This window comes from Haemorhous mexicanus, chromosome 15 (genome assembly GCF_027477595.1).
Source record: "Haemorhous mexicanus isolate bHaeMex1 chromosome 15, bHaeMex1.pri, whole genome shotgun sequence".
In the NCBI taxonomy this organism is placed as follows: Eukaryota; Metazoa; Chordata; class Aves; order Passeriformes; family Fringillidae; genus Haemorhous; species Haemorhous mexicanus.
In genome coordinates this window covers 11,664,873-11,691,035 of record NC_082355.1, presented here as the reverse complement: position 1 = coordinate 11,691,035, position 26,163 = coordinate 11,664,873, and the positions used below count along the sequence as shown (strand labels likewise).

Sequence of the window (26,163 nt, the reverse complement as noted above, 5' to 3'; positions counted from 1 at the left end):
TCACCTGACAGAAACAGTAGTTACTATTAAAACCACGAAGTTGGACTTTCACTTTTGAATACATTTGAGTTGCAAGCAGACATCTCATACCAAACAATTCATGTTGGATTTTATGTGAAGACTGTACCAGATAAGAATAGTTTTTACTCATTTACAATGAAGGGTGTGGGGTGTGTGAAGCATAAAAAGTTGTAGCCCACAAAGAATTTATAAATTACTAAAACTTTTTGTTCACACAAAGATGTTCTGCCTTATTTTTCAAAATTTCAGTTCAGTGAATTCTGAATTTTGGATGAAGCAGTAGCTTATTTCTGATCATTTCTAGTCGGCCTCATCATCTATCCAATCTTTCCAACAGACTTGTTTATGGAACAAACAATTGATTAATTTAACATCCTCCTGTTAAAACCTGTGACTTTATTGCTTAGATCCCATTTTTTAACCTCACATCCATTCCCCACATGTCAATTGGGAACACCATGATTCCACCTAGTTTACATTAGGGCACAGAGTTCATAGCCCTTAGAAAAGTCAGCTTCTTACTGTTGATACTTTCTAGCTTTTTTTAAATGTTCAGGAATAGCAGAAAAAAGTATTCCTTTATTAGTTTTATTTAGTTTCAAATCATAAAATATTTTTTATCTGCTCTGTGAAAATGTTATTATAAACAAAGCAGGTATGAAGTGGTGAGAAAAACATTTGCTGCAGTACTTAAATATGTAACTACATATGGCCTGGAGGAGGTTTATTGGCTCCTTAAGGCATGTAAAAAATTTAGTACCTTTAAACTATTAGAAATTACTCTTATTTATGGAGGTTAAAATAGTCTAGTCATAACTGAGGCCAGATCCTGTTTTCATGAACTAATGACTCCTCTGAGAACAAGCCAAGTGCGTTGCAAAGTGATTTAGTACAAATGCATGTTACATGGTTTATGGGATTCCTCCACGCCTTGTATTGTCCTGCTTTTATAGAACTACACTAAATGCATGGGTTTGGGGTTTTTCCCTAACCATGATTGGAAAGTCACATATAATTTGGTTTTGGGCAGGAGTAAGAATTTTTTTGGTCGGTTTTTTGTTTACTGGTTTGTTCTTTAAGGACTCTCAGTAAGTATGGAATTCACTTTCTTACTTTACAATTGTGGAGATGCTTTGGTTTCTTTGGATTCCTTCATTTCTCTTGGTAAAACTTTCTGGTTTATGACCCGTATCTCAAAGCATGGCTGAGTCTCATTTGTGCTCTGTCACCAACTTCTACTTCCAATACACTTTTCTGAGTTGCTGTGGGCTGTACCAAAGTGCTGCCTGGAAATGAGCTGCAGAGTTTCATTCTGTGTGCACAAGCACCACTCCAGCACTGGCTGAGGGATGATTTTACTGAAGCAGTGATGCAGAACTCAACTGTTTACTTCTCAAGTCCCTACCCATTCTCACTGTGGATAAGGACTTTTTCCTTCACAGATTTCTCCATAAAGCCAGGTGACAGATATCATTTATGCAGAAAGTTGAAAGGCCTTGATTGATTACCAATTAGAGGAAAATCCTGCAAGAATGAATTCATTAGAGAAGGCAGATGAGGAATACTGCTCTTGTCATGAACTGGAAGAGAACCAAGAATGTAATGAACTAAGCAATGACAAAGTCACCTCTGACTTTTATTTGCATATGAGAGAAAGGCCTTGAGTTCCTTACCTGACAGGGAGCATCAAAATATTAAACCACTGGACAGCACCCTTTATCAGGACATTTTCTTCACATTTATGGGGTTTGTGCAGCTCCTGTTTTAGCTGCTGGGGAGGACTAGCCTTTGAACACAGGAGTGGGTGATCTCAAGGCTGATCTAGTGTGCCATTGCATAATTTCTATGTCTTAAAACTGCTGGGTTCTTATTTGGCTTAGAAATTATGAAAAAGATAATGGCAGGGGGGGGAGGAAGTAGAGCCCAGATCAAGAATAATAAATATATATATATGAAATCAAAGGTTCTAATTTACTATGAAATAATTCTGTAATTTTGTTCATAGTTATGCTTTTTCTTGCACTTCAGATCAAGCAGAACATGCTAAAACTGAATGTAAATATTTGATCACTTTTTGTGGGCTGAAACCAGAGGATCCTTTTAACCAAGATCCATAGAAAGGGAAGTTGGTGTTGAGTAATGTGCATCAGTGTGCAGTAGCTCAATGTAGTGCACATCTCCTCCCCACAGTGCCCTCTTTCACACATGGCAATTCCCATCTTAAAGCAACTTTAGTTCCAGCTCTTCCTATTGCAGTACAGTCAAAAATACTGGAAGAAACTCATATCCCTCAATTTCCTTTCAATTTGCAATACAGAAAGAAATATATATTATTTATTATGGTATTATTTATTTATATTTTCTACAGAAATACATATGTATATATGCATACAGAAATATATACATTTATGTATATAAAGTTTTTCTATTTCTCTGCTCTTTTACTGTCTTGCTTGGTTGATTAGTGTTTGACCATAACCAGGATTGTTAAGAAGTGACATTAACTGTAAGTAATTGCATTTATTCTAAGATATAACTTGACTTTATTAACATTATTGATTACCTGTGTCTCTACAAAGTATGTAACAGGAAAAATGCACATTCCCTCCCTACCATTCAAACAGCTGAGGAGAACCAGCCCTTCTCTGTCATATCTACAAAAAAAGCTCTTTGGAGAAAAAAGATAAGCAGTCTCTGTGCTGATGTTGAAATGTGTTTTTAAATACCAAGACCTACTAAAACAATTGTAAGATGATGATAAAACTTCCTAATTGGGAAGTTACCACCATTTCATACACTGAAATACTACATTTCAAGGAAATAGTCACTATTTAGTAACTCTCTGCATCTGCTGTAAAATTAGTATTCAGAATTCTATTAAGCAAAGACCAGATACAAAATTTAGCTCCTTTAGTGTCACATGTTTTACCATACCTTTTAAAAATTTTCATATAGTGCATAAACCAGTTTTAAAATACTCTGAAAACTCTTACAGATATTAATGTACTCAAAATAGAAATTAGTCAGTAAAGCAAGAATGAGTATAGTTATTCTAAAAAATAACTTCTGGGTCCCTACTGCATCATTTGCTTTTTTCAAATTAAGATGTATTTACAAATTATAAAATATTTGCCCAGTATGCATAGTTTAATTTTTTCTTACAACAGTAAAAAAAGGCTGAAAATAGGAAAATTTTTTACCACTTTAGTTTGAAAGCAAAATGTAGATAGAATGCCATGCACTTACAAATACATCCAAGTGCCAGCCTGCAGCCAGTCAGAAAAAGCAAACAGCAAATGTGGCATTTCTGTACAAACAATATTTATTTTTGTGTAAAATCCTTAAATGGTTCCATTTAAGCCCTTCAGAGTTAGAGAACAGGGTGTGCAAAAAGGATTTCCCATGATCACTCCAGCTACCACACTAGTAAAAGCTCTAGAAACAGGAGAAGGAAAACAGCTGGAGCAAGGCCTTCAAGCAGTTAAAATGGTCATAGTACCAATAAAAGAGCTGGTGACACTGCAATCAATTAGTCAGCCTGTAAGGATTTAAGTATATAATTCTCACAGGAATTAAGATGTTTGTGTAGACAAAGCAAATGCCCCTGAATATCCTGAATCTGTGCATTATTTCATGTTTCTGGTTAATTTTATCGTACTGAAATTTTGAGATAGGATGGAATCCTTAATTTTTATTTAGCTTCATATAAAACTTCTTCGTGTGCTTCTGACTCCTTCCAATGCCCAGGACACCTGCAATAATTTGGTCTTGGGTTTGGTTTGATTAGGCATGTGTTTCCTAACTACATTCCTGAGAAGGATCATGGAGATGAAGAGTGAATGAAGGAATTCTGTTTGTGCTGAGAGTGGCAAAATATTATTACCTTTAAACTCTGAATGTGCTAGCAATTCTTTGGCTCTAGAAAACATTTCTAGGGATTTTGCTACAGGCAATTCAGTAGAATCAGCTGATAAAAATCTGTTTCTTAACTAGTAATCAAGACCTGCTTCCAGGAAGTTCCCTGGAGCTGGAGGCTTGCACTTAGCCTGATGGGTAGCTGCATCTTTTTGTCTAGTCAGCTTTAGACCTTGAAAACTCTCTGAAATTCCAGTCCTCCATTTCTAGATCCTGCCAAGAAATTATTTGTTATTAGTCTGGTTGTACTTTAATGGTGACTTTGAACAAAGAAAGTTACGCTGTGGTAACCAACCAGCTAAAGCACACAAAAATTGCTTGTATTTCCTTTTTTTTCTTGTATCTCATTTTTTGTAAGTGTCATCTCAAAGATGAAACTTAAATTAAAAATAATTAAGAACTAATCCCTTATCTTTTATATGAAAGGGTTAAAACATGATGGAACTACAGCTCCTTTTCATAGGATTTCTATCCAACATTGTTTTGGGTCAATTTCAAGTGCTGGAAATCAGTACAACTCCTAGATTTTCACTGAAACTATGCCAAGTTCTACCATTTCAGAATCAGCTGAGTTTAGCAATCCTTAGTCTATTAAAAAAAACCCAAACTCTTATTGATGTTTCATGTAAATGTAAACATTCAATTGTTCACAAATGTTTTAGAAGAAATGAACATTCTTTCCTTTGACAATTAAACAAATAATTTAACAAGAACTTCTATAGTAGAATCATTGTAAGAAATCTTAAGAAAATATTAATTAGATCTCTAAGAAGTTTGCAGCTCTTGATTTGTTCAGAGTTTGCATCCAGGTAATGTCCAATAAAAATATTCCCTGTTTGAAAACTGAGATCACCTGTGGACAGACAAATCCTTTGACATCTCTTCAATCTTCTGTGACCTTGAGTGATTTCCTTGAAATCTTGGGCTGTTCTTCAGTTGGACTGAGGGTCATTTCGAAAATGCATTGCTGAAGGTTCAAAAAACTGGAAGGAAAGTTTAGAGGGGTTTAAGGTGTGGCTTGTTAACCACTGTTAACAACAACTGAGTTAACCCACAAACCCATGTGATTTCTAACTCTCTCAGCAGACTCAAAATAGAACTGCACTACAAGGAGAATCTTCTTAGAATTTGATGCTCATTACCTGGATCATCAAAGCTCAGTTGTAAAGTATGCATGGCAATGACTCTTCCTCTTAACCTTTATTTTTCCAGTGTTTAAACTGAAAATTATGTCATAATATTCACTACAAGCTTTATAATACCAATGTACTGAAGCTAAAATACTTTTCCTGCACTTGTTTCTTTGTCTGTTCTTTTTTCTTCACACCTGACATCATTAGCATCTTCAACTTATTATGTAACTCTTCTCCTGCCATCCTGCTATGTTCTCTCCATCCAAATAATATCCAGGACTCAGCAACTTTGGTCCATTCAGTGACTTTGTATCTTCCTGTGCTCCCAAACATAAAAGCTGTCTCTGCTTCTTTTTCTGGATTTATCATCAAAATGTTAACATCGTCTCCTTATCTAGCTTGATTCACTCCATTATTCCATGTTTTATTACATGAGAAACTGTAATATAATGTTACATATGAAAATTAAGATAGATAAATTTAGAAATAAGGTGCATAAGATGATGTGGCTGTGGCATATGCATTGTGAGTTATGTGCCAAAGGCAGTATTAGCAGCTCTTTAAAAGGAGACTCTTTGCGCTCTAAATCAAGCAAATTTTAAAATAAACTAAGTGTGCAATTCACCTATCAAGGTCACTGTCATAAATTAGTATTCAGCTCAAGGACTTAGGAAGATTTAAAACAGAAAACAAAGCCAAAATATGCTGTATGACAAAATAAAAAGCTAGAAGATCTTTTTCCTCATTTGTCAGAAAGGTTTGTTCTTCTTTCAAGAACTTTTCTATTTGTCTAATTTAGACAAATGTGTCTTTGTCATTACTGTGTAGAGCTTTTTGTGGATGGCAGATATTACTGTACCCTAGCATAGAAATGTGGCATAGAAATGTTCCATCTCCCATGTATAAATCATGGGGATGCTACATCCTCAAACGTTCCACCTAATTTAATTCACCTTACATAGAGAGGGACTAAGTCCTCTTAGAGTAAGAGTCCTCCTAGCCTCTGATGCTTTATTTTTTTCATAGTATAAATAGCACAGTGATATCACTATAATTAGCACCTGTCAGCATTACCTTATAAAACCTTTTGAGATAAAAAGGGGCTTATCTTACAAGTATCTTACAGCATTTTCTGTGGTCTAAAAACTAGCATCAGTTATTTTGTACATTTTGTAGTCCTTTGGTTTATTAGGTTCTACCAATATACAGTCTAACCAAATGCAGACAGAGAACTTTGCTGGTTTAATTTCTTTGTTTTGACCAGTACAATTGGTACTCCCCAGTGTTACTGCTACTCCCCAGTGCAAACCCATTTACACTGAATATCTTATGTAACAAGTTGCACAGTGGATGACTGCCATTGAATAAGAATGTTTTCCCACTTGTTCCAATCGAGAATTGAACCCTTTATTTAAATATTAAGACCAGAAGATGAATGTTAACCCCATCCATGTAAAAGAAGCATTCAGATGAATTAATTTTAAGCAGGATTTTGTTTTTCTCATTTTTTTCCTTCACAGAATGGTGCTGGTTTTGATTTAAAATATAGAAAAATATTAATCTTGTAATGAAAGTTTGCTACTAAGCTTCCTGTTTTGCAAAGCTTGACTTGGTGCAGTATGTATGGAAGTATAAATACAGAGTTCAGTCTAAGATACTTCTGCTGTCTGTGCAATCCTGGTTGCCTTCCCTGTGAAGGTGGTGAGGCCCTGGCACAGGTTACTCAGAGAAGCTCTGGATGCTTTATCCCTGGAAGTTTTCAGGATCTGATTGTATCGGACTTGGAGCAATCTGGTCTAGTGGAAAGTGTCCCTGCCATGGGAGGGATGTGGAATTCCATGATCTTTAAGCTCCCCTCCAATCCAAACCAGTCTATGATGATAACATTCAAATGTTTAAAGGTGTACATTTTATTAAAAACACCTTCTTCTTTACACAGAATTCCAAATCAAAAAATATCTGTGTAATTTACATACTTTTAGTTTACATGTATAGTAAGAGAAAAGATGTTTAACCTGAAGAGAAAATTATTAATGGCAAGGGAAGAAAAAGGTATCCAAGGAGCACTCTCAAAAGTAGTCAGTCCCTAAAGTTCTCATAAATCCTATGAGATACTGTACATAAAAATGACTTTTTCATTTCTGTAACACATTATCTAAGCCAAAGAAAATTGCTTAGTAGTGTATTGAACTCATACCAAACAGCTTAGAAAAGAGCTCCTCATTTCATGCAGCTCTGTGTCATTACACTAACAAGGCTGCTCCTTCCAGCTGAGGCTCTGAATCCAGGACATGAAGTAAAAAACTCTTCTTGCTCCTCCTTCAAAGCCAAAGGAAGAGCCTGGCCAGAAAATAATGATGGGAGTTGAAAATGACCTTTGATTCCAGTGCTAATAACCTGCTTTTACAAACAGGGCCATGAAATGCCTGATTCATCCTCTGCGTACCTCCAAAGACAGGAGGCAGCTGTTTGGTTTGAGCACAGGAATTGGTGAATGATCTTCTGTGCTCCAAACTTCTCTAATAAAAACCCTAGAAAGTTGCAGTACAAGAACTGGTGTACTGGAAATTTGTCTATTTCAATAAATTAATTAGATTTTTTTTCCTTTTTGTTTTCTAAACAAAAGTCTTATGAACTCAAAAAAGTAAATTAAAAAAGCTAATATACCTGAAATACTGCACAAAATGCATTTTTTAAATTGAATGAGCTCAATTATACTGTAACAACATTAAATCTGTTGGGCCTGAGGGAGCCAAAAATTAAGTTTAACTGCCCTTGAAGCTCTCCATGCTTTATTCGCCCAACTTTTTTATCTCCTCTCTTTGGAATTAAAAGCTTACATATTTTTAATATATTTTTAAAGCAAAAAGAATCCTGGTTGTTGAAAGTAACAACTGGTGATACAATGTTTGAATAAGAAACCTAGCAGTGTATATGACAATTATTATTAGTTATAATTGAGTATACAAATGCAGAAATGTAATTAAGGAAGAAGAGCTTGGTCAAAATTTACACAATTGTTTAAATTCTTCATAATTCAAAACACCCCAGCTGTCAATACTGTTCTCTTTTCTAAGCCTTGCTGCTGGATTTCTGTTATTCTGTAATGCTACTACAGAACATCATTTCTGAGCTTCTGAGCATGTTTGTGAGCTTGCACAGTAGCATTTAAAAATATTTATAGTCAGCACTTAGTCCTAGATTTTGGAAGTATTTTAAAAGCCTGGTTCTAATGTTATTATTAATATACGAGATTTAGTGTAAATATTTCATCACCACCAAGGGAAATGGCAAATATGTTCCAAATATTTCCAGATCCAGAATGTGAATGGTTTAATCACTGGAGTCTTGGCAAGCTGAGGAGCTGGCCTCTAAACAGAAGTTGCCATGATCAGACATGAGCTTTTTCAATACCTCCCTCCTCTGACTGAGATAAGTCATTTGCACACATAGTCAATATTTTAACAGCAGGTTCAGTAACTCTGGCACAAATGCTAAATTTAGCCCTGGGCAGGGCTGGAGTGGCCAGGAGCTGGCAGCTGTGACCTCTTGAGAGACATCTGCAGGAACATTTGTGAGAGACAGTGTCTCCTACCTTCCTGCCCTCACAATTCCATAGATGCTGCTTGGCAGCACACCCCAGCTCTGAGAGACAGCATTTTCCAGATCATACTGGCAGCAGAAATTAGAGTCTGCTAGAGCAGCAGCCTTCTAGCAGAGATGAGGTGCCACCAGTCAGCTGATCAGCCCTGGCTTGTTTCTTTGAACTGCAACATCTCTTGGCTGCCCACAAGATTTCCCTCAGTCTGTTTTACCTTTCATCTAGGAAATAAAGGCACAGCCTGATCCCCACTCTTACCAGATTTCCAGCCTCTGTTTTTATTGATGTAGGGACTTTGTGCATTTGGTGCTATCTAAATATCATCATTATCTCTCTGGCTGTCCTAAATAAACTAAATGTACCAATCAAATTGACTGCAATGTACAGTGAGATCCAAAACTCTATAGCAACGAGGCAAATGAATATATTTTTTACCAAGGAAATAGGACACCATTAACTTTATTTAGGCAAAAAAGTGGAAAAAATAGATTTAAAGCATTAAAGAATTAAAGTTTAATGACTGATTACTGACTGATTACTCTAGACATGCTCAATTTGCAGGGGACATGTCTCTTCTGGACCCCACGGATATCTAAAGGTGTAATCACTCTGCCTGATTCCAGCAAAGTTGAGAAAAGATTTTTCAGACATATTTGCATAAGGCAGTATGATTTATATGAAAATAATAGGAAAATGTATTGAAATGTACAAAACTAAGGGCTCTTGATTCAGAAATTTTATACTGAAGTTTTTAATCTTTTATAGTATATAACAAACTTTTTGGGGAGACTTATGGTACTAGCTCCCTGAGAAAACCTTATGATATTGAAGTCCTGATCTCTTTCACTTCATGGCTTCAACAGATATTTCCACCATTCCTTTCAACAGGTTAAGAAATAGAAGATTTAAGATCAGTTTGTTTGCTGAGAATGTCATCCTGTGCTGTCTTACAGAGCATTTTCTGCTCAGTGCAGCATGAGTTAGAGAGAAGAGTTTACATTTTCCCTCCTCAAACAGCCTTTCTGCATTGTTCTGAGTGCTACAGCTGATTTTTTTGAGAAAACATTCTGGTATCACTCAGAAAGGACTGATGAACTGAGTAGCAACAGTAAATGAACAATTGAAATAATGCTGGCCAAGTAAACATATTACACATTATAGATGAGTATTCAGAAAATTTACTACTCACTTCCATAGTGTCTTTTGAAAGATAAACAACCCAGTACACCAGGTTGAATCCTGCAAATGCCACTGGAAAGAGGATCCTGGAATACTGGTCTATTTTACTTGCACCTCCGATAGCTGGTGGTTGTGGTGGGGCTGGTGGAGGAACAGGCAGAGGCTGACACTGGGATGCAGTGTTTGATATTATGCTGGGCTCAGGAGACTGCTCTGCCTGAGATGCTATGGAGTTCACTCTCTTCTTCAGGTTAGAGTTGGAGTCAGAATGCTGTGAAAGAAAAAATAAGAGGAAAAAAAAGGTGATATTTGGATACAGAGCCTTAGGTTTTGTGATCTTCAGACTTCTTTCCACCTTTTAACTTAACTTTCTGATTTTATTGTTGCTTCTCTGCTATAGTGCAATACCAGAAAATCACAAAAATAATGCATCTATACAAAAATGATATATATTTTTATGGCCTAAAGCTTTGTTGTAAAGCCATGAAAGAATGTGTGCTTTTTCACTGTGATAAGTGGAAGCTCCAAGAGAGAAAAAGAGAAGATGGAGCTAAAAGGGAAACAAGGTAATGGTGTATCTAATTTGTAGTAGGTTGATATGGCTGAAGTTCGTACAGATATGGATCAAGATTAAACCAAGCAGCAACATGGGCTGGCTCAGGTGCAATCTTACTGGCTGAACCCACTGATGAGTTTGGTAAATACTGAATGGAGTCAAGCAGTCATGCAAGAACTAGAAAACTGCTGCACAAAAGGCAATGGACTAACTTTACAGCTCCTGAAGACATGAATGCTGAATTGTCCTCTTGTTTTTTCCAGGATAAAATTTCATTTTTAAATATATCTCATAATTCCCACAGCACTTCCATGCATACAACTGAAGAAAAATATACTTATCTGTAATGGGACTATTTTTATTTTCATTTATGGTGAAATGAAACCAAATTACTCTCATATTTTATGCAGTATTTGCAGCCAGGTCCAATTACTCTTCAGAAAGCTGTATTAAACCTCTTCTCAAAATTCAGCCAGAACTCAGGGACATGTAGAGCTTACCTCTTAGTTCTAGGCTTATGTGTATATTAATTTTGTACACCTGTTTTATTTGGGACCACGTTGCCATTATTTTACTTTCACAAGAGTAGAAGTGATAGAGTTCTTCCTTCCAGAAATGATTAGGAACAGGACCTACCCCAGGCTCTAAGCCTGCTCTAATGGATATCAATTGTTCACTTTCACAGTAGTGTCAAATAGGAAGAAATATTCAAAAACCTTGCTGCTCCTGCCAAATCCCAGGATGGCCATTTGTAGATGCATTGCAGCAGCTCTAAGATTCATCTGATGGCTGAGAAAACACAGAGGGATGATGTGAGTGACTTTGTTTGTTTGTTTGTTTTGAGATGAAGTACTGCAGCGTTCTGTTAATAGGGAGCTTAAGCCTAAAACTTTGTCCATAAAACTCATTTCCCCGATTATTGAGGAAAAATCTTGTGCACAAAATCACACAATGTACACAGATGTTCTTGGATTTGAATACAAAGACTTTCTGATCAGCAGAACGAGGTGACCAAATGACTGAAGTGGATGAGGGAAGTCTTGGACAATGTAAATAACTCCCAAAATAACAGCACATACATCTATAGTGAAATGGAAGACTAACATTGGAATGATTTTAAGGTAGAAAAATGCTATTAGATAGGCAATTTCCAAAGCCATTCATTGGGAGTGATTTAATGACAACCATTCACATAAATGTAGCCTGCTGTCAGCATTTTTGGGATTTATCTTGCAGGATTTCTAAGCATGGGAACAGATTTTAGTCAATCAGATAAATGACTGAGTCACTAAAAGGAAAGGAAGCATTTTCTGAAATACATTTTCCACTCTTGTACTTGGGCCACAATTTCTAGATAACAGACTAACCTAGCACAGCTGGTGTCTCCTGGGTGACTTAAAATAGTTGTAACAGGAATTATCCTTCCAGAAGTCATCTTAACAGTCAGAGAATCAGAACAATTGCCATTTCTACAACAGGATGCCAAGTTTTGTTCATGAATGAATGGACTGGTATCCAGCTAAAATTAGGGAGAGATGGATTTCTCACAGCTGACTTTAGTCTAAACAAAAGGTGAAGAGTTGGAGTAAGTTTTCCTTACTTCAAAAGGAAAAAGGTACTTTTTCTGTATGTATTTCCCTTACCTATTGCCCTTTTTCTTCCCCTACAACCAATCACCACTTCCAATTTGCCCTCTATGCATATATGGCTGGTGTCATGTTCCTCATGGGTATTAAAAAGCATTCCTGCTCTGTGCCTATCTGGAACACAGATGTTTTGTTTTGCATTTTGCAGTAACACAGCAAGCAGCAGACAGATTTAAATGGAGGATGAGCTACAGATGTGTCACAGAAGCAGAAAGAGGGTTATCCATGTCCACTTGCACTAATCATAATAATAATAATCCCTCTCTATGAACAGACTGGCTGGCTGAGCCTGCCTTCCTGCCTGCACTCCAGTTCTGTTCCCTTTGCCTGCATGCCCTGCTTTGAACAGAGCTGTACAAGTTGGAAGGCATCTCATTTTCTCAGCCTTGTTTTTCAATTTCTGTGGAATAACTTGACCTTTTGTGGAGACTGTGGGGTTCCTAAAAATACAGGTGTTAAGGTGAATCTTAATCCTTTTTATCTACAATATTCTGGTATAAGGAGGGTCAAATTCTACTCTGAATTATTCAAGCATGAATCAAGAATTCCAGTGCTGAGGTGAAGGAGTTAATAGTAAGTAGAACGGATGTAGTGTATGGTCATTGGCTGATGTTTAGTATTGAACACATTTAGCATGTAGAGGTAGGAAAATTTTTGTGATCATTTGAATAAGCACTTGGAAAACTGTAATCCTGGTCATTATTTTATTTATATTTATTAAATCTCATTCCTATAGAAGGGGGATTGCTAAAGTAGGAGGATTATCTCAATGTGATTTCATCTCAAGAAAAAACCCTGAGCAGTTCTTTCCACTGTCTTTAACAGTCCTGTGTCCCCATAACAGCGAGCTCAGGGTCAAACCATCTATTTTCTTCTAAATCCCTACTCAGGATACAGAATTCTAACTCCAAATTTATCTCAGATGTGTAATGAGGATGTCTCTCAGTATGGGAGTTGTTTGTAGACCAGACTGCTGCCCCAGAACCACAACTCTTATTTTTCATTGGAATTTACTGCTGAACCAAGAACAGGAGGCAGTGAGCAGGCCTGAGGATAAGAATATAACTCCTTATTACAGTCGTTCTGAACAGCAGCTACAGTAATTTGTCTCCTGTATCTAGATTTAACTTCTCCTTTTGACAAAGATTACATACAATAACATCATAAAATGTTAACAAAACAGAGAAAATGGAAATGAATAGCCTATTTTGCATAGCTCCCAGAGCCAATCACTCAAGTAAGGACTGTTTTACAAGCAGCAAGAACAAGAAGCCTGAGGCACAGCACTCTGTGTCATAAGGAAATAATGGATTTTCTGAAGTTACTGAACCTTGATTCAGAGGTACTCTTACACTTATGTGGAATGTTAGTCCCATCAGGCAATGAAACTTGCAGCTCTGTACGAGCAGGCAGTGGCACAGAGCAGACTGGCAGTCCATTGTTTCATGTGAGACACCACCACACTGCACAGGCAGCACTGGTATGTAGATGGCCTGTAAGGTACAGTCTGCCTTCTTGTTGGGCTTGGCAGCCAAGCTCTCTCATCCCCTGGAAAGCTCACAAAGCACTCTCATCCTCTCTATAAAGCTCTGCTCTCTCACAACCCTCCTCAATAGCACTACAAGTTGATTATACTCAGAATATCTCAGGAGGCTTTCACCAAATTTCTTGCCTTTCAGATCTAAAAAAACACAGCACACACAAAAATGGAGTAAATAAAATTCTTTGTCTGCTCTTTCTGATTCATTTGGTGCATGCCAACTGTGACTTATGAATGCACTTTGTTCTTATGTTTCTGTAACTCATATTTGTGGAATTCTCTTCTCTGTTGCTTTGTACTGCAACTGCATATTCTCACTATCAGTTTAGTTTATGATCTAACAGTAACATCAGTCTCTTATATATGCAACCCAGATACTGGCTAACTTTAAAAAAAATGAATATCTGTATGTCCTTCCTTATCTCTCTTTTACTCACATCTCTTTTTCCTGCTAGCAATGCAGTAAAAAGGGGTTTATGAGAAAAAAACTCTAAAATTTTAGATTAAAAAATGTTATTTCTTTTCTTCATCATTTATTTGATTGAAAATACTGAACTTTCCTTATATCAAAATACACACACACACACAAACCAACCGAGAACCAGAGCTCAATGTCTGCAAAAGGCAGAATACCTAATTAAATATATAACATTTTTTGCCTCTACTCATTAGTAGATACAGTTCGAGAAATTTCAACCATTACAGACATAACAGCATGCCAGTCTCCCATAGGGGGAATTAAACATGGTTTAGCCCCTACATCCATCAGTGTGATCTGCAAAACCTCTCCTTAGCTATTGAACAATCCATATGCAGCATTTCCAGCAGGACAGTTCATTGCACTGTGCAACATCATCTTTTGGCCATGTACTAAGGAACCTCCTTCAACACAGTCCTGTGCAGTTTCAGTGTCCATCTCATGGCACAGATTCATTATAAACCCTAATCTGGACAATTCTTTGAATGTCTCATCTGTGGGATCTGATTTTAAAAAAGTATATTGCAAATAATGTGTAAATAGCTATAAACAGTGTCCTGCAAAATCAAAAGCTGAGGATAGTTTAGAAGTCATTAACAGCCCTAGCTTCAGGCATCTCTAAAGGAATTTTAAATTACCTTTGCTAGAAACATTGAGGAAAAACATGCAGACTTGTTTTCATCATTTTTTACCCTAGTGAAAGGGTTAAATCACTTAGGTTAAATTGCTCACTTGGAGCAGGGGAAAACCATGTTCAAATTCTTTCTTAACCTCTAGGAAATGAAATCCACTTCTCTCAGAATATAGCCAAAACATCAAGTGAAGGTGAATAAGGGGAGAGGCTGTTACCTATTACTTCCAAGCTATTTTATTTTGCATGGAAAAATCTAAAGATCTATATAGGCAGGAAGCATAACTGAAAAATACCAAGTGCCCATTGTATTAAAACTGCTGTCATATAAGGCAGATATGCAGTAAGGAGAGCAGAGACTGGAACCCTGGTCATTCTCTTTTCAAAGGGAATGAGCTACGGTAGAGTTTCTTCATAACATTTATTTGTAGCGTGCCAGAAAAAACATAATTGGCACAGAGCCTCTCTGCTGTCAAAATATGTTTTTACATCAAACAGATTTAAATTTTCAAAGCCACATTTGGCTCTTAAATCTATCAGTGTCTGCCCATATGTTTTTTTTCCTATAATTAAATTTACTTTTTTTTCTTCTCACTACCCTCCTGCAAAAAAAATTGCTGGGATTATGCCTCAATGTTGTCAGTGAAGACCTTAAAGCATATAGCTGTTTTAGGGTGATACTATAGGGTGGTTGGTGATCCAAATAGAAGTACTCTGTAACACCAGGATATTCATTAAACAAACTCAATATATTCTGACATAATTGTAGGAAACTAAATCCTCTATACCAGTGACAGCTGTTCTGCAGCTGGCCAGGTTAAAGGGAATAAGAATCCTTTCCTGCCCAAGCTGTGTTGTTTTGAAATAAGGCTGGAGGGAGAAGGAAGCTCTCCCACAGGTATTGCACTGCTCTGTGCTGATTTCTGTTAAAACATGAGGTCTTTTAGAATAAAACTGTGAGCAAGCTGTTACAGGGTGGTAATCTTTTGTCTTTTACATGTAGCCTCTCACATGGAAAGGATGTCTTTTGATCCATGGGGTTACTCCCTGACCATCCCACAAAGCATTTCTGCAAATGGTGTGCTCCACACAGCATCACAAATTCCCTTCCCTTGCAGCTTCCAGGACTGGGATCTCCCTGGGAAAAGAAAGCCATCAAGAGGAAACAATGCAACTGATATAGAAAATATGCATCTGAAATGGATTTAAAAGCTAAATGCCATCATGCTTTTATATGTGCATGTATAGGATGTTTGGTTTTGACATGCTAAAGCCAGCTTGGCCACCATATGAGTAAGAAAAGGTATGTGTCAGGGTCCAGATGAAAGCTCAGCTTGCTGCCCTGTGTTCTGCAGAGGAACACCCATAGTTTTGTATTTCACACAGCGATTGCCTGCAGCTGATGGAGAGAGCAAGCCAAATCCTGCTCTCAGTTAACTGAGGTAAATAGAGAGGCTTTCCTGGAGCCAGCCCAGGCCTGCTGGGCTCTCAGCTCTCTGCTGAGCACACGGACACAGCCTCATCTCTCTTGCTGACCCCACCACAGCTCAGTGGCTGCAGAATTTTCTCTTACTTTCATTCTACAGTAGAACAGAGTTTGGCCTTCTGACATATTTCTTTTCTGAGTGTACAGGTTTTTCTCCACATTATAAAAAGCTGCATGAGAGACTTTAGTTTATTGGAATAAGGCAAAATTTTAAATAACATTGACTAGACTGAAGGGGAAAGAAGGCTGCTTAATATTTCAAAAATTTTTGTTTGTTTTTTTTCAAAAAGAATTTAATCGAAATCATATATATATACACATATACTCTGTAGATATGTTTATCTTGACTCTGGGCCCTCACTCTAGCAGGAAACTGAGTGAGAGCCCAGAGTCAAGATCTGTGCCTTAAAAATAACTGCCCTAGGACCAGTAATGCAGCTATAGAAGCACAAGGCTCAGCAAGAATGACAGTCCAAGGAAATGGTCATACACATGCAATCAGCTTGTGTTAAATACACTGTTAGCATTCAAATTAGACACTTCAGGTCTGTTTCATATGAAATTATATCACTGACTGCAGTATATCTATGGATGTGCCAACATACAAAACTTCCTTCCTCCTTATCTGTACCAAAGAGGAAAAAAAAAAAAGGAATAAAAAAAGCAAAGCTTCTTAAAATCTGTTATCCTATAATCACTCCTTTTTCCCAGAATGCCCTTCTGGAAGGGAACCTTTTAATCCAATAGCTAATTCTTCTAGAAACCTTTTTGACCACATCATCTTGCCTTCAGTTGTAAGTACCCCTTGTTTTTATGATCTCATTGAGTTTGCTCTTTCTCTTACTGCAGTTCTCATAGAGAACTGATATTGGGAGAAAAATGTGGTGGATGTACAGGGCTTGAAAATGCCTGTCTTGCTTTGAGCAAGATCAGGTCTGTTGAATTTTGTGGACATTGTGGGCTGTTTTAGAGACTGAGTTTACTTTGGGACCTAAATGTTAAGTCTATATGCTGTCAGCTAGATGTAAATAGTTTTCTTGAGCAGATTGGGGCAGGGTGCTTCCTAGATGCATATTTTATTCCTAGATGCTTTCTTTTTTCTTTTGTTGGTTTTTACTTGGAAAACCTAAGAAGTTAATATTTACAAAACAGGAAAAAGGGTCTTCAGTTTGCTCTTTGCTTGTTTAAGGCTGAAGACCTTGATAAGAAACTTGAGCCTTTTATCTTCTTTATCTTTTATTCATTTGTTCAACAGAAATTTTATGTCTGGTGCCTACCTTGGTCGGCTGTGATTCACAGATCATGAAAATCTGGAGGAGCCCTATCAAGCAAGTTCTTAGCTTATCTGGGCAGAAGCAAGAGATTATTTTTGGATCAGTTGTTTTCCTGAGACTGAGAATGTGAGGGGGTGTCCATAGCGGCTGTGAATACACCAGCAGCACGTGCAGAGTCAGCCTGTTTTCATATTGCTCAGCAGGGACTTTTCAGGGAAAACAAAAGCAATATTTTTTGTTTTGTTTATTCCTTTCTAGTAAACCTCCTTATTTAACTCAAACTTTCAAGTGAGTGAAAGACAGATCCAAGCTGTTCTTCTTCAAGCTGTAATAGCTATCAATATTTTTTTCACGCTATATAAAACCAGGTGAACTTTTTGATTTTTCTTTTCTGATTGCTTGTCCTCCAAAAAAGAGTGAGCAAAACTTATCAACTATGATTTTAATAGTTTGAAAGTACTTATATGTTGTACCTCTAACTGCTATTTATCAGCAAATGTGGAAAAATTACTCTCTAGTGGGTAAGATGTTGCCTTGGCATGGGCACCTCTTAGACTGACTCCTTTATTCAATTACGGATTCAGAGGTTTTGCAAAATGTCATTCAGATTGTTATTTCTCTAAAAATGGAAATCATGGTGGTAGTAAAACTGATTTTGAAACAGGAAGGCCACAATGATAAAGAGATGAACATATGCTGTGAGACAGCATTCACGACTTAGCATGAGATTTACAGAGTGAAATTTGCAAGTAATTCTAACACAGTTTTTTGATACTAGAAAGACTTCCTCTCTTTCACGTGTACCAAAATCTATCCTTCATTGATGTTTTTCCCCCTCAAAGCTTCCACCAACACAGATTTCAGTAAGGTAAGAGATGCCAAGTTTATGTATGGACTAATTACCCATCTTCCAAATGGCTCACTTGTGGTCTGTACCCTTGCACTACAGCGATCCCATCATCATCTGGCCAATGCACATGTTCATTCCATTGAACACTGTCCCACAAATTCTGCAGACTTGCTGGGAACTACAGCTGCCTGAACACACTCCCTACAGCATTGCTCAGGAGAAGTATCAGGGATAACAGTCTAATGGCTTTCCTTAAATATCTTGCCAAATAAACATCTCTCTAGAAAATCATATTGCAAATTTAAATAAACACCACAAATAAACAAAGTATTTTCATTTTCTGGAATCAGAACAATGTCTTTGATAAATAGACACAATCTGGTTACATAATCTGCTTCAGGTTAAGATCACTTTAATATTGTTTTGCATTCACTACTTCAGCTGCCTGTTCCTATATGATGCTTATTATCAGAAAAGCAAGCAATTACCGAGACAATCTCGTCCTCTGCCGGTACGGTTGCTGCTGATAGTGCTGCTGCCAGTGCTGCTGCCCTGGCTGCCTTCCTCATTGCTCTCTGAGCCTGGAGATTGGTGAAGTAGTTGACAGCTGCAAACTCAATAAGTGCAGAGAAGACAAAGGCAAAGCACACGGCGATGAACCAGTCCATGGCGGTGGCGTAGGACACCTTGGGCAGAGAGTGGCGAGCGCTGATGCTCAGAGTGGTCATCGTGAGGACTGTGGTGATTCCTTGGAGACAACAGAAAGAATGGGGGGCATTAGAACTTAGCTTCAGCCCTGATACTCTTAAATTCATACACAGGAAAAAAACCAAAGCACAACACCCTTTTTGATTTTAGCTGTCCAACAAGACTCCTAAGTATTTTGCATCCTTTAATAACTCGTGTACTGGATTCAGCATCTAAAAGGTCTGGAAAAACTTCCTTAATGCATTGAGGAGACTGAAAGAGAACAATATTCTACATGGGACAGCTTCTTAGAATTGGATAAACGTGGCTATAACAAAATCCAGGCTCAAAATATGAAGAAGATTTTCCTTGGTGGGTTAGTAAGTAGAATGTCTAGCAGAAACCTGGATTCACATATTGTCATTCCCCAACAGTGATCCTCTCTTTCTCCTGTTGTAGTACAAGACAGAACACGGCTTACAGAACCCTCACTAAATCAGTCAAATTCTACATTAAAAACAGAACCTGATCCAAACATTTCAAGTAATAATGCTTTGGTCCCCAGAGCTGTTGTCTTTAATCACTGAATACATTTTTTAAGATTCACTACGACTATCTTGATTTGAAAGCTCCCCTAGCTACAGATAGGGAAGGACAGAAAAGCTACTTCTCTAGAGCTGCTTATCTATTTTCACAGAGCAAATCTGTGTCATGTAGCTCATGGGGCCCCATGGTGTTCTTCCCATGAATTCATGAATTTATTCTTTCTGTGTTGGAGTGTACAGCATTAATAATGTAGGAAATATACTTCCTATTGCTGTCTGATACAAGCAAAAAATGCAAGAACAAACTCAATCATTTACATACAAGCCTCTGTGACTCATATTTACTTATAATTATGCCTGCTAGAATGTAAAAACTGTGTGTATTTAAAGACAGTAAGGTAGAGAACATCCTCTTCTATTTTCTGCAGTTGGGAAAAGGTAGGTGGCAAAGTGAAAGATGTTTTAATGCCATATTGTGATGATCATGTTGAGTTGATGAAGAATATGCTATGAGTGATGCTCAGAGGAAAGGATGCAGTGTCATAGCATATTGCAGCATCCAGAAAGCGTGACATTATTCTCAGAGTTTCTCTGCAACTCTTTCACATGATGTGGCTTGCCAGCTGTCTGAGGTTAACTATGTCCCAATGTCATTACTTAACATGTTTTAATGAAATACAAATAGGAGATGGTATAGAAATATGTAGGATTACTACTTCTCTCAAATCTGCCAGACTCATTATATGAATACAACTATGCTGAGATGCATTTCAATTTCAAAGGTCCAGAATGAACTTTTTGAAATGATGTGTGATTAGATTAGAATCTGTCCATGTGCTAGTTAGTAATAAAATTGATATATTCTGTGTCTGAATAAAAACTTACTGCAGCAGGAATTTAACTTAGGAATAGGTCTCCTATTCTTTTACAGATATAGATAAGAATTCTCTCCATGTGGAGTGAATATTGATGAAATGCTCTGAACGGTGGAAAGCTACTTCATCAAACTGAATACCAAATTACAGTTGGTAAACTGTGCAACTGCTGATTGTTTACCCTTGTCTTTACATTTTGAACACTTCTTGGTAAGTCTTGAAGAATATGTTACATAATGCAAACACTGAATTCTGATAGCTGGCATCCATTTTGGAGGTAAAGTCCTTAAATTATTTTGTGCTGAAAAACTGGTTTAGGCACATCATTATTCTTCTACTATTAATTTCTCTTCTCTCAAACTTAGTTTTCAGACTTACAAGTAAAAGTGAAAATTTATAATTCAAGTATTTGCAATATGATGCATTTTAAACCTTCACCATTTATAAATTTTCTTTTTCACTAAGAAAAACCAGAAGTCTTTTTGTCATAAGGAATTTGCCCTCTTTTCCTTATATTAAGGTATTCAGAATCCATGTGATTTTGAAAGAGTCAGAACTACAAATTCAGACTGTGCCCTGGCAGAAATACAAATTAAATAAGGATTGAAATATTCTTTTAAAATGCCATCGCTATTTTCCACAATAAAGAAAGGAGTTAATTTTACTCTTTTCATAAAATGTTTTCTCAAGTCCATGTTACTCTTCAGTACAACACCTAAGAGCTGTTATTCCAGTGTTTGGGGTATTTATATAATTATTACCAAATCAGCTACAGACCTACATGCACATGTCTTCAGGCACGTACAGTTCCATGCCCACTATGCTGTAAGCATGTTTTACTCCAAACGTAGAGGATGTAACTCTACAATCCAGAGATGCAACATGAAGCCAAATCAGGGAGCATCATATCTGGAGTATAAACCTCAGATATATATGAACCAAGAGACTCAAACCTTTGAGAGCATTAATTCAAACCACTGGAAAGAAAGAAAAAGGCCCTGCCATGCAGTATGGATACATCGTTCTCATTAAACCTGCAACCTGTGCCAGGGACATTACTCATCTCACTGATCTTTATCCATCTAAAGCCCTTGTTAGTTGTTTAGATACCTTCGTAACCAAGGGGAAGAGAGCGCTCCAGAATGAGTGTTAGATGAGGTACCTTATGTCAGATAATAACTCCATTCCATGTGATTTTTTTTTCCTTTTAAAGCTTTAACTCATATTGGTTTCATGAGCCAATAAATCCATCATAAAAATCCTCTTGAAAAAAATGACATTTACTTTGAAATTGTCCCTTTCTGCATTGGACAATTGGAATACAATTGAAAATTGTCACAAACAAGTCTGGCTACCCAAATATTCTGAGTCAAGAATTTTGACCCTCATAGGTAAATTGACTATCATTTCACTTTAGTATTTACTTTTGCTGACTGAAACCAACTAGCTGCCTTTCCTAATCCCCACTGGCTTGCAGTATCTGATTGATAGAATGGATTCAATACAGTGAATGAAATGAATGACAAAAGGAAAAACACAAATACCAGCCACGGTTCTTGCTGGAACAGATTCTTTGTTAATCCAAAACACAACTTGAGACAAGACGACAGTCATGATGCATGGAATGTATGTCTGAATGAGGTAGTAGCCTATTTTCCTTTGCAGATGGAAATAGAGCAGCTGGAGTGAATATTCCCCTAAAACAAACAAGTAATGAAAGGAATGAATGAATGAACGAATGGTACATGCTGAGCTCAATGGTACATGCTTAACACAGCATACCAAAAACTGTCCTGGCTGGAACAGACTCCTTGTTAATCCAGAAAGACACCTGAGAAAGAATGACTGTCATAATGCAAGGAGTGTATATCTGTATCATGAAGTAGCCCATCTTCCTTTGCAAGTGGAAATAAACTGTCATGATTACATATTCACCTGTTAAGAGACAAGTATGTCAGGATTATTCTGGCAACATGTGAGTGGACATTATTGGCTTAAACCCAACATAATATGTTCTGATGAAATCACAGACCTCTTAGTGCATAATAAAAATAAGCTGCTTAAAAAAAGGTAAAGTGACCTTATGGAAACTGAGCAGAATAATATTCATTTTATGCACTGTTTTTACTGGGGTGGAGAGGTAGTGGGAATTCTTAAGAATATCATGAACAAATTTTGTGTTTGATGGGACTGTATGGAAAAGCTGTCTTTTAAGACAATGGTTATAGTCTGTCCAAGGGTTTTACTTTTTAAAGTGGCAAAAGATAAATTGATTCATTCTATATGAAAAAAAACCCCTGTAATTTATTATCAAGATGTTTCACAACACCAGTAGCTTCCACATGGCTCCATCTTACCTGTGTTAGATTTAATCGTTTCACTAGATACAGTTTGTCCTATGAGGTCATACTGGAGGAGACTGGAAGACTCCTGTGGTACTTCTACTGAATGCAATGGTCCTTTTTTCCAAGTATAAATTATTTCACTTTTTGGATAAGCATCTGAGTAACAGAGGGGAAAATGACCATTACTAATTAGGTATTTTATAAGCAATTGAAAAAAAAAAAATAGAAAAATAGCTCAAATGCCTACAGAAACATGGACACTACTCCAGGAAGTTCCTGACCTCATTAATTACAAAATGAAAAAAAAAAGCAACAATAAGAGAAGGACTGAGGTGGGACCTGAAAGGAACAAGCTGTCACTTCTTAATTTGCTATAAAACATACACATTGGTTACCACAGCTCAACTAAACATTTTCAAAATTATATGTAATATAGTAAATATAGCAGAGGTTTTCTGATTTGTTGAAGGACCAACTTTGATTACCAGAAGTGTAAGAATAATAAACAATAAAACATGCTTCAGCAGTCACCCTTCAGTGAACAAATCCATGTCCAAATGAATGGTCTGTGTCTCAGAGAAAAAAGTAAAATTCTAGTATAAAAATACAACTTAAAATTATAGCTATTTCACTAAGTAATACCTTAAGATCTCTGACCTTCTGACCAAATGTGTTACTTTAACAAACGGAAAAATACAGAAAAACTTACAGCTTCCAAATTTCAGTGGACAAGCATGTCCATCCATTGGGAAATTCACCAACCTCATAGGACAGTCAGCATTAATGGTTAGTCTAGAACACACAGTTGTAGATAATGAAAACATATGATACTTAGGAAAATGCTGATAGAATCAAAAATACAGGTCAACCAAAAGTAGGACAAGCTCTCACCTCATAGTGTAAAGAATAGTTCCGTTCTGCATAATTCTGAAAAGTTTGTTAGGAGTTGTCATATTGTGAGCAATTGATTTTTTTCCATTTCTAAAAAACGTGTCTGGTGTCCAAATTTTACTGACCATTAAATTGTTCAGTCTCAAAATTTCAGTTGGCCCACTAAACTTCAGCCTCTCATCAGTCCATGTCTGACGAAAGAAGACATCCATTGTGTATTCCTGTGGGAAATAAATAGGGGTTGACATCTGTGTGGGGGTCAGCAGCCCGAAGTTGCTGTGGGGACAGTAACTCCACGAGACAATCTAACACACATGTCAGAGGCATTTCATTTACTGCTTAAACACTCAATCCTATTATCATTAAGTAGCTACTAAAAAAGTCATCCATGAAAACATATCCTATTTTCTTGTTATTTGAAGAATAGTTACAAATGAATCATTGAACAGATAATGGGACATGAGTTAGGAACAAACTAACCTCATTGTACTCTCATAGATACTAATTTAATTCAAAGTGACTGAGGTCTAAGGAAATACAAATGTCTCCCTTTCAAAGTGCAAGACCAAGCTATCAGTGTTTAATTGCCAGAAACAAAAAGACACGCTGGTGACTCTTATGCAGCTTCCTTTGGATATTCACAAAGTGAGGACTGATCTGAGTCACATCACAGTATGGTGTCAAGTTAATATTAATCAATGGGACTTTTTACCAAGAATTCTTAGTAATATTTTCACAAGTCTTCAGAAAAGAGCTCTCTGCGAAGTTGCTTAGGAAACAGAGCTAAAGCTGGCCAGGGGCAAATTTTGTAAGAATGCAAGGTTATGCCTTCTCTTTGACTGATGAAGAGCAGAGGAAAACCTTTGGTACTACTCAGAGCCCACAGTTCCCAGCCTGCAAAGTGGATTGCAGGCTCAGGTGAGCTGGTGTTAGTTAGAGGGGTGTACAAGGGCAAAAATAGCAGCCCAAATCAATCTCTAGAAAGGGAACAAACAGCAATGAAATCCTCACTTCCATGACTTAACGTGTTTCTGGGGGCTACTGCTGCATAGACAGAGTGCACTCAAGTCTGAACCTCTGTCTACATAGACTGAGTGCACCCAAGTCTGAACCTCTGTCTACATAGACTGAGTGAACCCAAGTCTGAATCTCTGTCTACATAGACTGAGTGCACCCAAGTCTGCAGCTGCCTGAGTTTGGGGGCAGCCAGTACGACCAGGGGCAGCCGTGTCAGCAATGGTACCATTCCCCTGCTGCTGCTCATTCGGTGTCCTCCTAGCAGGCAGCGTTCTGCAAAGCTGTGCTGGGACACGGTGCTCACCATCTTCTTCACAGGATTCTAGAGGCATCTTTTACCCGTGCCCGTGCCCGTGCCCTCACCTGAGGCTGTGCGCGCCCAGCCCCGGCTGGCGCGGCCGGGAAATAGCTGTATGCAGCTCGGGCCAAACTGCTCTGCTGGGCCCTAGAGACTGTCAAAGAGATTAAGCCTCGTAATCTGCTTTAATGACGGTCAACTCAGATGCCACCGTAATGAATCCCGGGAAAACAGAGCAGGGGCGGCGAGCGGGGCCCTTACCATCTCCACGTCGGACACCGGCCCGAAGCTGGTCACGTAGATGTCCGTCTTGACTTCTGTCACGGCGCCTGCGGGACACGGAGAGGGGCTGGGAGAGGAGCGGGACCCCTGTTCGAGGGCAGCGAAGCCGCCCCGCAGGAGCGGGGGCTGCGGGGCACGGGCAGCTTCGCTGTTCGCCGCCGCTTTTGGGGCTCCGCCGCCTCCTTCCTGCCGGGCAGCCGGAGCGCTGCTCGCCCTTCCCCACCCGCCGGCTCCCCGAGGGGACGAGGCTTCCTCGTTACCTCCAAATCCCGGTCGGAGCCTGTTGTCGTAGCCGTCCAACAACTTGTCGAGGATGCGAGTGATATTTTCCGAGTAGAGGTCCGCCCTGTCGCCCTGGTCCCCCAGCGCCGTCCCCACGCTGCGTGCAGAGGCGAGTCCCCGTCAGCCCCGGCAGAGCCCGTGGCCCGCCCGGCCGGGCTGCGGGGAGCCCTCGGGGTTCGGCGTGGCGGCGGGGGCTCACTCACCTCACAGCCACACACGCCCAGGCGAGCAGCAGAGCCATGCCGCAGGCGTGTGCCGGGACGCTCCGGTGCCCTCAGACCCGTCAGCTGGAGCCGGTGTCGGTGCTCATCCTTCCCCGGGCCCGGGTGAGGCTCTGGCAGGGCCCGGCTGGCTCGGCCCGGTCGCTCAGCCCCGGCCCCGCGCTCCTGGGCCGGGCTGTGCCCGCGGCCGTGCGCGTCCCTCGGCTTCGCCGCCGCCGTTCAGCCTCATCTGACCGCTCCACGGGGGGAATTAGGGTTTGGAGGGACGGTGCGCGGCCGGAGAGCAGTGACAATAATCGAATAAGGCATTAGGGGAGATTAAAAGGAAGAAATCCACTGCTAGTTTTGGCATGGAATTAGCAGGGACCCGTTAGGAAATCTGGAAAAGCGCTGGCATCTTGCTGATAGAG

At 38.6% G+C, this 26,163-nt stretch overlaps 1 protein-coding gene across 1 annotated transcript; it reads right to left on the bottom strand.

Annotated features, from left to right (window-relative positions):
- Positions 1-3,278: 3,278 nt before the first annotated feature.
- GABRA6 (gamma-aminobutyric acid type A receptor subunit alpha6) lies at positions 3,279-25,929 on the bottom strand. Its single transcript, XM_059860255.1, has 10 exons — positions 25,736-25,929; positions 25,511-25,629; positions 25,230-25,297; positions 23,654-23,874; positions 23,472-23,554; positions 22,775-22,918; positions 22,200-22,352; positions 18,799-19,058; positions 9,860-10,120; positions 3,279-4,919 (listed from the first exon to the last, which is right to left on the bottom strand). The coding sequence occupies exons 1-10, from the start codon at positions 25,771-25,773 to the stop codon at positions 4,869-4,871; spliced, it is 1,398 nt and encodes a 465-aa protein (XP_059716238.1). The 5' UTR covers positions 25,774-25,929; the 3' UTR covers positions 3,279-4,868.
- Between the last annotated feature and the right edge of the window lie 234 nt (positions 25,930-26,163).